At 43.5% G+C, this 13,199-nt stretch overlaps 1 protein-coding gene and 1 long non-coding RNA gene across 4 annotated transcripts in view; one reads left to right on the top strand and one right to left on the bottom strand.

Moving 5' to 3' along the window:
• The window catches only part of LOC125385124, a 24,092-nt gene extending 14,692 nt beyond the window's left edge, over window positions 1-9,400 (bottom strand). For both annotated transcript variants that reach the window (XR_007224100.1, XR_007224101.1), the window contains exons 1-2: window positions 9,240-9,400; window positions 8,894-9,036 (exon numbers count right to left, since the gene is read on the bottom strand). This is a non-coding gene — a long non-coding RNA (uncharacterized LOC125385124). The remainder of the gene's footprint in view (window positions 1-8,893; window positions 9,037-9,239) is intronic.
• Window positions 1-13,199, top strand: part of LOC100648628 (putative epidermal cell surface receptor) — a 23,459-nt gene extending 10,260 nt beyond the window's left edge. Inside the window, exons 2-13 of one of the 2 annotated variants that reach the window (XM_012308598.3) lie at window positions 3,407-3,976; window positions 4,313-4,606; window positions 4,675-4,867; window positions 5,378-5,592; window positions 5,679-6,034; window positions 6,258-6,525; window positions 7,572-8,933; window positions 9,259-9,457; window positions 11,026-11,524; window positions 11,727-12,087; window positions 12,168-12,386; window positions 12,511-13,199. In XM_012308598.3, coding sequence (XP_012163988.2) covers window positions 3,407-3,976; window positions 4,313-4,606; window positions 4,675-4,867; window positions 5,378-5,592; window positions 5,679-6,034; window positions 6,258-6,525; window positions 7,572-8,933; window positions 9,259-9,457; window positions 11,026-11,524; window positions 11,727-12,087; window positions 12,168-12,386; window positions 12,511-12,518 — 4,544 coding nt within the window. In that variant the 3' untranslated portion in view covers window positions 12,519-13,199. The remainder of the gene's footprint in view (window positions 1-3,406; window positions 3,977-4,312; window positions 4,607-4,674; window positions 4,868-5,377; window positions 5,593-5,678; window positions 6,035-6,257; window positions 6,526-7,571; window positions 8,934-9,258; window positions 9,458-11,025; window positions 11,525-11,726; window positions 12,088-12,167; window positions 12,387-12,510) is intronic. The other variant, XM_020863014.2, reaches the window with a different exon arrangement.

The raw sequence follows: 13,199 nt of genomic DNA, 5'->3' as shown, positions 1-13,199 counted from the left end.
TTAACAATTAAACGCGGTCGAACGCTTCGTTCTTGGCTTGGGTTCACGGACAACGCGCGACTTCCGGCAACGAGGAAGCCGAGTGAAGATCCTCTTAATGCGCGATGAGTAATTCCGCGTTCCATGGCCAGCTTTCTTGTCCCGCGGCCTCATCGGGGTCGAAACCGAATCGTTGCTCGTAAGCGGAAGCAGATTTCTCGATAATAACGTCCAAACCAGCTGTTCTCCATTTTCATTGGATGGTGGAACGTTCTTGAAACGATCTTCCGTTATGTTCGAAGAGGTATGCCGACCTAAATCTCGTGAGAATCAAACGATTATCTGTTAGGAGAAAAGTAAAACGCAAAAGTTTGTCGAAAGCATTGGTAAAATCTGCTTTAAGTAGTGTGTGAAGGATTATGATGATATTAATTTATTCATTCGAATGAGAAACAACGCGTTTGGCATATATCTACGTATTTGAAACGAATCAGGATTACCAAAAATTAGGGGAATACATATATCGTAACTCTTCGGCCACAGTTCTCTTCGAATGATGCAACAACATTCATCGAGTGATCGGTTGTGAAGTATCGTTGCACTGGACGTCCTTGGGCGCAGTGGATCTTTTTCATCCGAGAAACAGGATTTTTCAAGCAATGCAGCGTCAGTGTTCGATCATCGTGCGATTAAATTAAGCGTTAATAATTAGTCCAGATTGTATTAGAAACTACAAAATATGCTCTCGAAAATAATCTCGCGGCTACGATCTCGAATTGAAACGCTTGATGCAGGATGCAGTTAGATAGTTTTGAGCACACGCAACACGAGCTTCGAAAGGTTTCCATGTTTCCTCCTTTCTTCTCGGAGAAGCTTTTTATAAAAAATGACAGGCTAATGATCGCAGCAATGTAAGTCAAAGGTTGACAGTTTAAATTTAATCACCTGTCTTAACTATTAAAATTATCGTTTCCTTGGTTTCCTCATTAATTCAATTAGGGCCCTATTTTCTGTCGCGATACGTTTCCACGACTCGAAAAAACGTGACTTTTATAACAATAAAAATAGAGTAGTATATATATTTAGCAGAAAATTAATGTACAACGTGAAAAGCTATCTTTAAACACACAAGGTGGAACATTTTAATGAAAACATCTGAATGATCGTATGAGGAGACTCCAGAGGACAAAACTGTACTGCTTACTGGAACACGTATGGTGAAATTTTCTTTGATGGAACATAACATATCTTTTTTAGACCTTCTCATTATGTGCATGCAAAAATTCTATTGGAAGAGCAGCAGATAACGAAAAGAACGCGACACGAAGGGTGCTGGGTCCTTCTTTGGGCTAGCGTCGATGCATATGCATGCGTCCGGGCGGAAAAGGAGACCATCACCTACTTACGCGTAAAATCGTTACACGCCGTGTTCGAAGCGACCGGCCACCGACGTCAGGTGGATCCCGATGACGAGCAGTGGCCTCGTGTGAACCGGTCGCACCGTTACGGTTCCCCATTCATGCGATAAAAGTCATGGCCTGGTCCGACTTTCGATAGGAACCGACCAATCGACGCGTCTTCCCACTCTCAACCGGTCGAAACATCCGCTTTTGAAGTGTCCATCGTGAAGATTCCTCGACGAACTAAGAATCCGAAGAAACAATGGTCGTTCCGTCTGAATCGAAACTTGCAAAGTTGGAAAATACGCGACGCCGTACACGTCTGCGACCTAAATGCGAAATCTCTGACGATCTAAACGATCGACGCGGTCGATTCGCAGAAACGGCTCGCGATACTGTTACGTTACTTTTGCGCGGTTCGACCAATCGTTGCAGGGCAAGAACTCGATCTCGACCGCGGGTAAATCGGCGAAAGAAACGATGGATGGGAACGACGAGATCGGCCAGCTTGTTTGACGTAACAGCGCATCCCGTGCGCGTTTTCAGCCCCGGATGGAAAGTTTCTGCCTCGTCATAATATCGCTGATGAATCTATGCCGTTGCGAAACATCCATGAAAACGGCGATTCTCCGCTTCTCTCTTCTCGCGATTCTTCTAATAGCATTCGGATACATCTGTTAGGAAACGCGATACCTCGAGCGTTCGAACCTGTCGTTCAGGTTTCTGTCACCGTCAGCTTCGACCCTGCTGCGTTCATTTTTAACGTAAGCGTAAATTCGTTTTAATCGCGAGAAGTAGCTCAAACTTAAGCGAAATATAGGACGGTTGTCTTTAATATCCGTGATTTTCTAATATTTTGTGAAATATCTTCTTAAATATAATTTTATCTAATTTTCTTGATAACTTAATTGTTAAACATCTTTCTCGTTTATTAAGGTAAGAAGAAGATCGGAATTCTAGAATCGCAGCAGAGTTAAGAAAAGGAAACGAAAACGCCTGAAACTGTCATAAATTCTCATAAAATTTAGGAGGTCGATGATGTCGCGACTATAGGGGGACGCGTTTTTTTTTTCCAAAATCGCTCGTGCATTAGACAATCCTCTGTCTGTAGTGTATTGACTTTTAAAAATCTTTATGACGAAACGATGGAAGCATGACGCGTAGTCGATGAACATAGATAAAAAGAAGGAGCGACGAGGTTCTTTGGATGAACGCGGCGTGGTTGCAAAACAAACGTATGTTGCGCCGTCACTTCTCTTTGATCTGCAGATGTAACATTCTTACGGGATCGTGTACGTCGAGTGTTTCATAGAGTCCAGTTAAGTAATCCTAGTCTCGGGAAGTTCGATACGCCCTGTATATAATGATAATTGTAATAATAATAGTAGTACAGAGTTCGTTATGCCGAGATGGATAGCACAGAAGATACGTGTCAGTGAGGAGAAAGTAACGCGAGCGTGTAATGGACGAGGTCGATATAAATCGCTGTTACAAAACGCGCTGCGGAGCTGCTCGATGATTTCGAATCTTAAAACGTAACGATTCGATTCGATGAGTATCAGTACGTTCGACAGCCAAACTGGTATTCCAATGCTGTGTACGTATTTAGAATAAGAAACGAACGTATGAAAGGAAATTTGGATAACGTGCCACGAGATATAATCGAAGTCACAATTGTAACGACGATGTAAATCACAACTTGTTGGTACAGACCACTGATTACGGAACGATAACGAATTTAATCTCGTACTTAACGACAGATCATTTCTGAATCCTAAACGTCGAACCATGCGATATGTCTCGATGTCGGTGATCGAATATTCGATATCTGGGTCATCTGAAAAATTGTTCATTATCGAGCAATTCTCGGATAACGATCGGCAATCGTAGAACACAATGCCTGAAGTATAAAACAAATTCCACAATTAGAACTATGAATTTATCGAAATACAAATTGTAATTACAAGATCTCGGCCATTGTGAACGATCTTGTTAAAATTGATCTCGAACATTCGTCGAATTTTCAGAAGCCGTTATCGAGGAGATACCAGCAGTAGAACCGCTACACGGTGACGCGAGGAATGAAACGATCGACCGCAAATCGGAGTACCCGAGCAAAGAACAGGACTTCAAGACCACCATCGAGCCTAAGAAGAAACCGATTGACTTCAAGGTCAAGACCGAACAAAAATACCAGAAAACTTTCAAGGACGATGAATTGAAACGCGGCGAAAGCAACGACGCCACGACCACCATGACGACGATGCCGATGTCGTCATCGTCGTCGTCGTCGTCGATATCGGTCGAAGAAACGACCACGAGATCGATGGGAAGCGTGGCAGTCACGATACCCTTTCTATTTCGTGGCGAGCCTATCATAACTGCAATGAATTTCTCGATACCGATCGAATCGTCGACCAGCGACTATTCCTCGTCCACAGAGAGTAGCACTGAAGGTGTTCACGCGGTGGAGGAGACAACAGCGGCCAGAGGAAGAGCCTTGAATATGTCGGCGCCAGAACCGACCAATTCCTTGCACTCGAACATCACCGATCTGAGTGATGTTAGCATGGACGACGATGACAAGGAAGTCGAAGGTGAGATACCTGTAGGACAACGTGTCTTCTCTTCCGCGTACAACGATCGATTCGATAAATAAAAATGCACAGAAGAACGACAATCGTAAACATTATTTCTCCAAATTTCCCTTGGGATTTACAACTATTTATATCATTCGCTTGTGAAAAATAAATTCATGAAACTAAGATGTCTTTCTTTGAGACGTCGAGTACCAAGTAGGTGGCTAGATAATGTAAAATTGATAACTTCGCGAAGAATCTTGACATGATCGACTTAGTTTTTGGTTAAATTAGAAGTTCATTGTTCAGCGTTTTCCAAACAACGAAAGAAACGAACGTTGATGTTTCACGCAGGCGGCGAATACGTGGCATCTCACAACGAGACGGCCATAAATATCTCCTCGACTTTGCTACCAACGGTGAACGTGTGCGTGGAAGGAAACCGAACGTACACCATCGGAGAGAAGATCGTTAGGGGTTGCGAGGAAAAGTGCGTATGCGGTGAAAATGGCGTAGCCGTAGACTGCAAGCCGCTTTGCTCCCCGCCGTACGTTCGAGCGAACCGTGGAATCGAGGATCCGCTCTGTCAAGAGAAGATCGTCAACGAGGAAGCGTGCTGCGCCATTTTGGTCTGTGCCGCCGATTCAGGTGAGTTCGATATGTTAAAATGTCAGGCATCATCTCTTTTTATCGAATCTTACGTTCTTGTCGTGCAGCGCCCGAACCGGAAGAAACATGCGTCTTTGGGAACAAAACGATAATGAGGGGGCAACGAGTGGAAGATGGCTGTTCCAGGATCTGCATCTGCGAGGCGGGAGGCAATTTAAAGTGCCAGCAAAGATGTCCTCCGAACGACACAATTTCGGTGACGAATCAACACGATCGTTGCGTCGTGCTCACCGACCCAAGGTACGGAGAATCGTCGTTCCCGATTTCGCTACAGTTTGCTCTGGAATTCGAGTAGTTCGAAGTTAAGACGCGTTCTCATCGAACCAACTTTCCTGGAACTTTTCGTCGACTGTTGTCGCCGTATGTTTCCTCAGCCAACAGATATGAACTCGTAGAAACACTCCGATCTCGGTAAAGCGACAGTGCATTTCGATTTCAATGCGATATTTGTTCCTGGTAACTAGCTGCGAAATAATCAACAAATTGTACGAATTGGAGGAACGTTTGCTTCTGTCGCGTGTTTCTTAATTTTCTCTAATCTTTACAAACGGGAAGAGGCAACAGGAACGAACCTTCGTTACTGATGACAAGCGAGGAAGAAACACGGAGAAACGTTGAACAACAACTAGCCAATCTTTTCGAAAAACGTGGAACATTAACAAAAAGTTGCTCGTTGTTGCTTCGGTGAAAACGTACAATAGAGTTTGCATGTTCGTTCGCTCTGTCAGCTTTCGTTGTCCTGTATTTTAGAGACGCGTGTTGCACGATCACTCTCTGCGACGTTACCTTGGGCGATCACGAGATCAAACCGGAAAGCTCGACCGACTTGGCCGTAAACCTTACGGACGTGAAGGTACTGAACTCGACGGCGATCAAGCTGAAGTTGTCGGCTAAGAATCCGCAGGATGTGACCGTGGAGATATCCGACAACAATCACGTATGGAGGCAGCAGAAACCTGACAAAGGTGAGAATATACGGACTAGCCTTAAGAACGTAATTGTCGTAATAGATGATACGGTATTGTAAACATGAGAAAATACGTGAACGTAGAGGGTATCATATCGAATCTGGATCCTGCACACTCGTACTACGTGCGAGTAACGGATGGAACTCGAACTGGTCCAGCACTGCAGGTTTTTCTTCCCGCGGAAGTGGTCAAGACGAATATCTCGGACAAGGTGGCAGACAAGAGTTCCTGTAGTCACATGGGGAAAACGTACAAGATGGGTGCGGAATGGTACGACGAATGTATCTCGTTCTGCACTTGCACTGAAGGAGGTAAAACCGAGTGTTTGACGATCGAGTGTCCCACGGATTTTGGACTCGACGTTCTAGACCCTCACTGTTTGGACTGGGAGACGGTGCCGCCGAATTTCGTCCCGAAACCTCCTCACTGCTGTCCTCAGGTAAGTCTCGGATCGTCTGAAACTCGTTTAAGTTTGTTATATTTCGCTGAGAGCCCAGGATCCGAACGAAAAAGTTTCGCGATGCAACATCAATGGATTTTGTACAAGGAATATCTGAGACAACGTCGATCTTTTCTAAGACGTCATTGTACACAAACGCGAACGATACGCGTGTACATAATAACACGAGGGATCGCTGAATCGACGATGTTCATGATCGTAGGAAGTGCGATGCAGAAATAATGGCTCGTGCAATTACGAGGGCAACACGTACGACAATTGGAGCGAGCTGCCGGCAAACGTAACCGGATGCGAGAAGCGATGTTACTGCGAGATGGGAAACGTGTCCTGTCAGGCGGCTTGTCCACCGGTCCCGGCTCTACCACCTGCTACTTTACCTTGTCCGTCTTATCAGGCCGCGTTAATGCATCTACCCGGTGACGAATGTTGCTTGGAGTGGAGCTGCAGTCATCCATCCAACCAGTCACCAGGTAAATCCGCGCTTGCGTGACGGAAAACATGAAAATAGTCAAAGAAACGAGCTGACAAAGCGACCGTTTCCGTGGGCCGCGTTAACGACCGGAAGATCGTTCAAGCAAACCTGTGCGTTGATCTTCCTCGTTAAATAGCAGATATACAGGATGTTCTAAATCGAAGAAATTATTGGATTAAATAAGGAGTTATTGCACTGCGGATTTTTATATCCATTGGCTCGTGAAAGATTATGCGAAATTTACATACGCAAAAATTTGCAGAATGTATGTAAAACGTATCTGTATTTAAGTACTATTTCCTGACTTAAAAATGTATCCACATTTGCGTAAAAATCCGTTATTGTTTAATTAATGATCAAAGTTATCGGATAGAGTAATCGAAAATGGGACAACCTGTATATCTGTCTGATGTAATTTTGCAAAGTAGAAATTTGTTTGATCGGTACTGTAAATCGTTGATGTTCGATTCCTTGGTGGCGGTGATATCAACGCACGCGTTAGTGGCATCGAGGAGATTGCTATCACGAAGAGGAGACGTTAGATTGGTTATGGGTAGAAGGTGAACGCTTATCCGTCATGCGGACCTGACTGGAACTCTCCAGTGCAAATGTGACGTGTATGTACATACACCCGAATATATTCTCACGTCTCGCACTTTCCATCGTTCAACGACGAAGACTTTCAATTTAACGAAACACTGTACATTCTCCCTTTCATCTCATGTTCTTTCGTATTCGTTACAGTTGCAATTCCATCTCAGTATACTTTAGCTTCGGTATGTATTGCCTTTCGTAGATCTCTCCTTTTACACTTAACGTAAGAAAAACATCCCAAAAACCCGTAAAAGATACAATGAACGAAAAGAATCTTTACAGTGACGGTCGAAACAGGAAGGAGAACCTGTAAATGCATGCTTTGTACGGCTACGCTTGTACATACTCGGACCTCTCGCTGTAAATATGCATGAAGAATTCGGACGGCTGGTCGACACTGTACGATTCGACGACCACCTCTGTGACAATCGACTTTATTACTCATTGCAGGAACGAACGCGACGCCCGCGTTTCCCGGCCCCTTAGCCACAGACGCGTTCAATCGGCAAACGATCGACGATAACAAAAGACCGATTAACAAGTCGGATTCGGCTGGGCTAGGCCACCAACTGGATCCAGCGACTTCCTCCTTGTGGGAAGATTCGAAAGACGTTCACGCGCACACAGACACCACCACTCATGGACTCTTCCACTACCCCATGGATCCTGGACACCCAACCGTACCATACAACGGACCATACAGTCCCGATTACAAGCCTACGCATCCTACCATAGAGAACGTGTTCCATTTACCCTCTCATACCGAAAAACCTTCGACGCCAACTGAACGTCTCAAAGAAAAGGCCATCAAGACTAAGTCGGACGCAAAGAAACCGGTCGAGCCAATCTCGAAACCACATAAAGACGACTATTTCCCTGGCCCGTTGGCTCCGGACAAATTCTTGGACAAGGCTGGCTCCTCGATGGGCGTCAACATGAACGCAAACGTAAACGCGAATGGAAACGAGAATCACCAATTCATCCCTGGGCCTGTGAATCCTAACAAGCTACCACCGGTGCAAAAGGTTCCCTATTCGACGGATCAACCGCAGTTCGTTCCGTTGAACCCGCAGCAAGAAATGGGGCCAGGATTTACGATCGCGACCGCCAACAACGGTCAGGTTGTTCCACAAGATGGTTTTAACGCGCAACTAGACAACTCTGCCGCGGTTGGTCCACCTTACAGAGGCTCGACGCTCAACGCTCCGGATAACGTCGACCCGAATGTGATCGTTCCGGTAAATCCAAAGAAGAAAGCTTCCGCCAGCGACAAGCCTCCGGTAGGATTGGGTGGTCGACCGAAACAGGGCCAACGAAATCCAGATCAGGAGATTCTTCCTGAGGAACTGTATCATCTGATCAACCTTCAACATCCAGGCCTCGTTCAATTGGAACACGCTCCACCTGAGGGTCACCCCGGCTTGTACGATATCCATCAACAGATATCTAGTCAGAAACATACATCCAACAATCAGATACAGCCTGGATACTTTGTCCCAGCTAACGGACCAAAGAAACCCGCTAAGCCGCATATTTACACACAGAAGAACGAAAACGGTCAGACGACCTATCACATACACACGTCAGACATACCGAACTCTCCCCAGCAGATCGAGGAACTCTTAGCTCATATCGGCCAACACGATCCCAATCCTGGACCGTTCCAAAATTATCCCGGACAGCCAGCCATACCCCATAACGTGGCGAGTGGCGCAACCGCCACTCTGCCGCTACACATTGACGCTCATATACCGCATTCAGGACTCACGTACTTGAATCATCCGTTCGCAGCACAAACGCCCAACCAGTCAGGTTCGTCCCTGTTCAGCAACAATCTTTTATGGAATTCGTGAATGATTCGCCTTTTTCTTCCATTAACTTTCGTTTCTTCGTTGTTCCACATGGTCTCGAGTCCCTATAAATATTCGGGGAAATTAAAAACCAATTTGATAAACGCGTTCGAAGGTTTCTGAAAATCTCTGAACAAGTCATGAGAGACTTTTTATTAATAATTTTATTTTATTATTTATATATTATTAATTTATCGCTCGAGTTATTCGTGCTACTCGGAATCGTCAGGTCTATACAACGACGTTTCATTGTGATTGAAATAACTACCTTTGTTCGTGAAATCCAGGTATGGAGCACAACGTGCCAGCGGGCTTTCCATTGCCTGGTGCCATTCCTGGATACCCTGTTGCTTCCTCCTTGGACGAGGTCACCGTGCAGATCCTCGAGGCTCTCGACGAGAACACCGTTCGGCTCGTTTTCACGGTGCCGCAGGTTCTAGTTGGACTTCATGGACGCGTCGAGCTGCGATACACCAATGATAAAACGTACTTTATATCAGTATTAAAATTAATCGGAGATTATCCAGAAATTAGAAGAATAAGAAATATTCCTATAAACGTATGTTATTCCGAGCTTTATTAAAAAGTTAGTAAATGATAAAAATACGATATACGAGACTAAAATAGATTTACAATCGACATAATTATTTGCTACTGGCACTCGATTTCTGTCGATATAAAATTAGCAATAAAATTTCAATGTTATTTCATCTCGATTGTCTTCATATCAATCAACTCTTTGTATCAATTCACCACACGACATCGACACATATTGTGCACACGAAAAAATCTAATGGCATAAAATTAGAGACGATATTATTCCGTATTTTTATCGTAACTTTTTAGCAAAGTCTTAAATGATATACAGTTATAACATTCTTTGCTTGACTATACTTATAATTCTATAATGTCTATATATTCACAGAGACAAAGTTTAGTTGTTAAACCTTGCGATGTTCTAAATATATACGTATATATACATACTATATGTATATGTATATACTATATACTATATATATACTATATGTATATATATGTCGGGTTAACGTTAGGATTAGGGGTAGAGGTATTCGATGAATCTTCGTTGGAATTAGTCATCGATGCGGTGTAACAATGATTGAGTTTATTGATACAAGTTAGAGGTATTACAGCGTCGGTAGTTAATCACAATGTTTAGATACTCGGCACTATGACAATGGTCTCGGGTCCGATAACGAATCCGCGGTCAACGGGATGCTGAACTTTACCCTTCTTTAGCGCCTAAGTTATACTCAATGTTAATGCAAGAAGCAATCACTACGTATAAGAATGGCAGGTCAATCGTTGATGAGATCGTACGAGAGAGTGCTTTTCCGTCACGGTGACGCTGTCGAGGAAAACTATATGTGCTGTGTCTAAGGACACGAGATCATCGGATTCGTGGAGAAAAGTCTTCGTTCGGAAAGTGAGGGAAATTGACGTTACTGTTAATTTCCATGTTGCTAGCTAGAGAAGGGTGCTAGCCGCCCTTAAGAGAAAGTTGCTGGCGGGAAGCGTCGTTCGTTGAAAAATAGATTTCTCATATTTTCCCGTAGATGGGACAAAAACTATTTGTCTGTTTAAAGGACTTTAGTTAACTGAAACTTAATATTCGAAACGGGTCCTTGACCTGCTAAACATATGCTGTGAAGATACGTTAGCATCTGGCAATTATCTTACCCGAAGGACAAAGTCTGCGTGTGGCGAGCCACGAGACAGAAACCATTGAAATGTTCTATGTCATGCACCGTCTCAACTATTTCTTTTAAGGAGAGCTATAGGATTACTTCCTGTCTTTGTTAGATAAAACGTTTATCCCTTGACCGCGGCTACGTTCGGCGACCGGTTGTCGTGAGCCCGAGCTCACTATCATAAATCTCAAATAAGTACAGTCAAATCGAATGACAACAATTTCTTAATACGGCTATAGTGGAATCTGGATTACAGTACTAAGGGATCTTCCCAAAGTTCCAAAGGGAAGGTTCCGGTGTTCTTTCATCTCCGACATATATGTACTTTCCCTTTCTATCGCGCAGGAATTTCGATGTATCTACCTGGAAGTCGCAAGTATTTACGCCACCAAACGACCTGATCGCAACTCCGCAGCTCGAGTTCGAGCTGGGCGATTTGAAGCCTTCTACCGAGTACAAAGTGAAGATCACGGTGAAGCTGAAGGATTTGGCCAACAGTTCCACCAGCAAAATCTACAGCGTGAAAACGCTGGAGAAACGTGCGGAAGCGACCACGCTGCCGCCTCAAATACCGATCGACGCTGAGCTCCATGTCACAGAGACAAATTCCACGTGGATCAACGTGATGTGGAGGAAATTCACGGAATACGAGTCACAATTTATCGACGGCGTTCAGTTGAGATACAAAGAGAACGACGCCAAGGTTTACGCCGGAACACCGTTGATCCACAGAGCGGTGAGGAATTACGTGATCGAGAATCTTCGGCCATCGACCGCCTACGAGATCGGAATCCTCTTCGTTCCATTCCCAGGACAATTGACAGAGCTGGTCAACGAGAAAACAGTGAGTATTTATAAAATAAATCGTTAAATAAATTTACGAAACAAAAGGTTGAGGTTAATAATACTTGTCGTAATAATTGCTATAAGGTTAGTTTCATAGTTAGTAAATTCTCTTTCTGTATTCTGAATTCTTTCTGAATTCTGTAAATTCTCTTTTAATATTATCGTCCTGTAATAATAACATCGTAATATTCCCCTGGAAGATTGAAGTGACTACCTCGATGGAGCCGAATCCATACTCGTTCGACGTGAAAGTGGAGATCAAGACGATCAAGTCGACAGGTGTGGAAGTAACTTGGACCGGAGTACCTTACCCGGAAGACAAATACGTGAATATTTATCGAGCGATTTATCAAAGTGACAGTGGCAAAGAAGACACAAGCACGTTCAAGATTGCCAAGAGCGACTTGCATCCGAAAACGGTGATCAGCGATCTTAAACCGGGTACCAGGTATCGTTTGTGGCTCGAAGTTTACCTGACAAACGGAAGAATAAAAAAGAGCAACGTGCAAGATTTCGTCACTAAACCCGGTGTACTTTTGCCGGCCACGGTATCGCAACAAGGTACACGTATAATTAAAAAATTAAATAACACTGGAAATAACAGCGATTCTAACGTAAAACGGAACGTTCCGATTTTTCAGCAGGGAAACTTGCATCGTTGCCCCTTCACGAGGGCGATTATTACGGGCCTTTGGTAGTAGTAGCTATCGTCGCATCTCTCGCTATCCTATCGACCCTGATCCTCTTAATGATGCTCATGAAAAGGAGAACTAGCAGTAAGGCTGACATATCTTCCCGTAAAAGCACGTCGGCGTACGACAATCCTTCCTACAAGGTAGAATTACAACAAGAGACTATGGGTAATTCACTCTCATTGTTTTAATACGATAATCGTGGACAGTTTTACTGTCATTCGTAGCATTCGTCATCCGTACGTTCTAATGCCAATTGCCGACAAGCAATCAAGCTTTTATAAATTTCCAGGCCTGTGAAGACATCGTTACGATATCGAACGGTAGGAACAAAAACACGGACCACGAAATGGCCACCATCAACAGCAACGTCAAAGAAACCGTTTAAGGTTCTATAATTTATTATGTTTTATTTATTTATATGTTCGTTCGGTTTTTCCGGCATCGTCGAAGGTGAAAGAAACGATCGATATAATGGAGGGTAGAGTACGAAGAACGAACATCACCAAGTACCTACGATGATTAAAAATAATATACATATACTTGTACGTATACTCGTGTACGTATTTTGAAGTTCTGATAAAAGGAAAGTTACAACTCCTTCATCGCACCGATCATTTAATATGATTCGATCAGTAGAATTGCGCACGTTGTATTAAAATTTGTACATAGCGGGGTCAAGTATCATTTTGATATGATAAGATAGCGATTTAAGAAAAAGTGAAAATACCGTTTAGATAGCTACGAAAACAAAGTCGATTTGTTTTGTAATATTTTCCTATATATACATTACCGATTGAAAAATATACTTTCTACGTATTTAATATAAACACTTAAGTCGTAATTTCGTTGGGTTCCAACGATCAAACCGCGTCTTGTACAGTCTACATTTATATTGTTAGAGATCTATATAATAAATAAGGTGTACTATGTCGTATAGAAATGTTAAAACGTTAAATGAATAAAACTGTTTGTAAACTA

The sequence above is a fragment of the Bombus terrestris genome, chromosome 5 (assembly GCF_910591885.1).
Source record: "Bombus terrestris chromosome 5, iyBomTerr1.2, whole genome shotgun sequence".
Lineage (NCBI taxonomy): Eukaryota > Metazoa > Arthropoda > Insecta > Hymenoptera > Apidae > Bombus > Bombus terrestris.
Note: the sequence above shows the minus strand (reverse complement) of the source record. Positions and strands in the feature narration are given on the sequence as shown.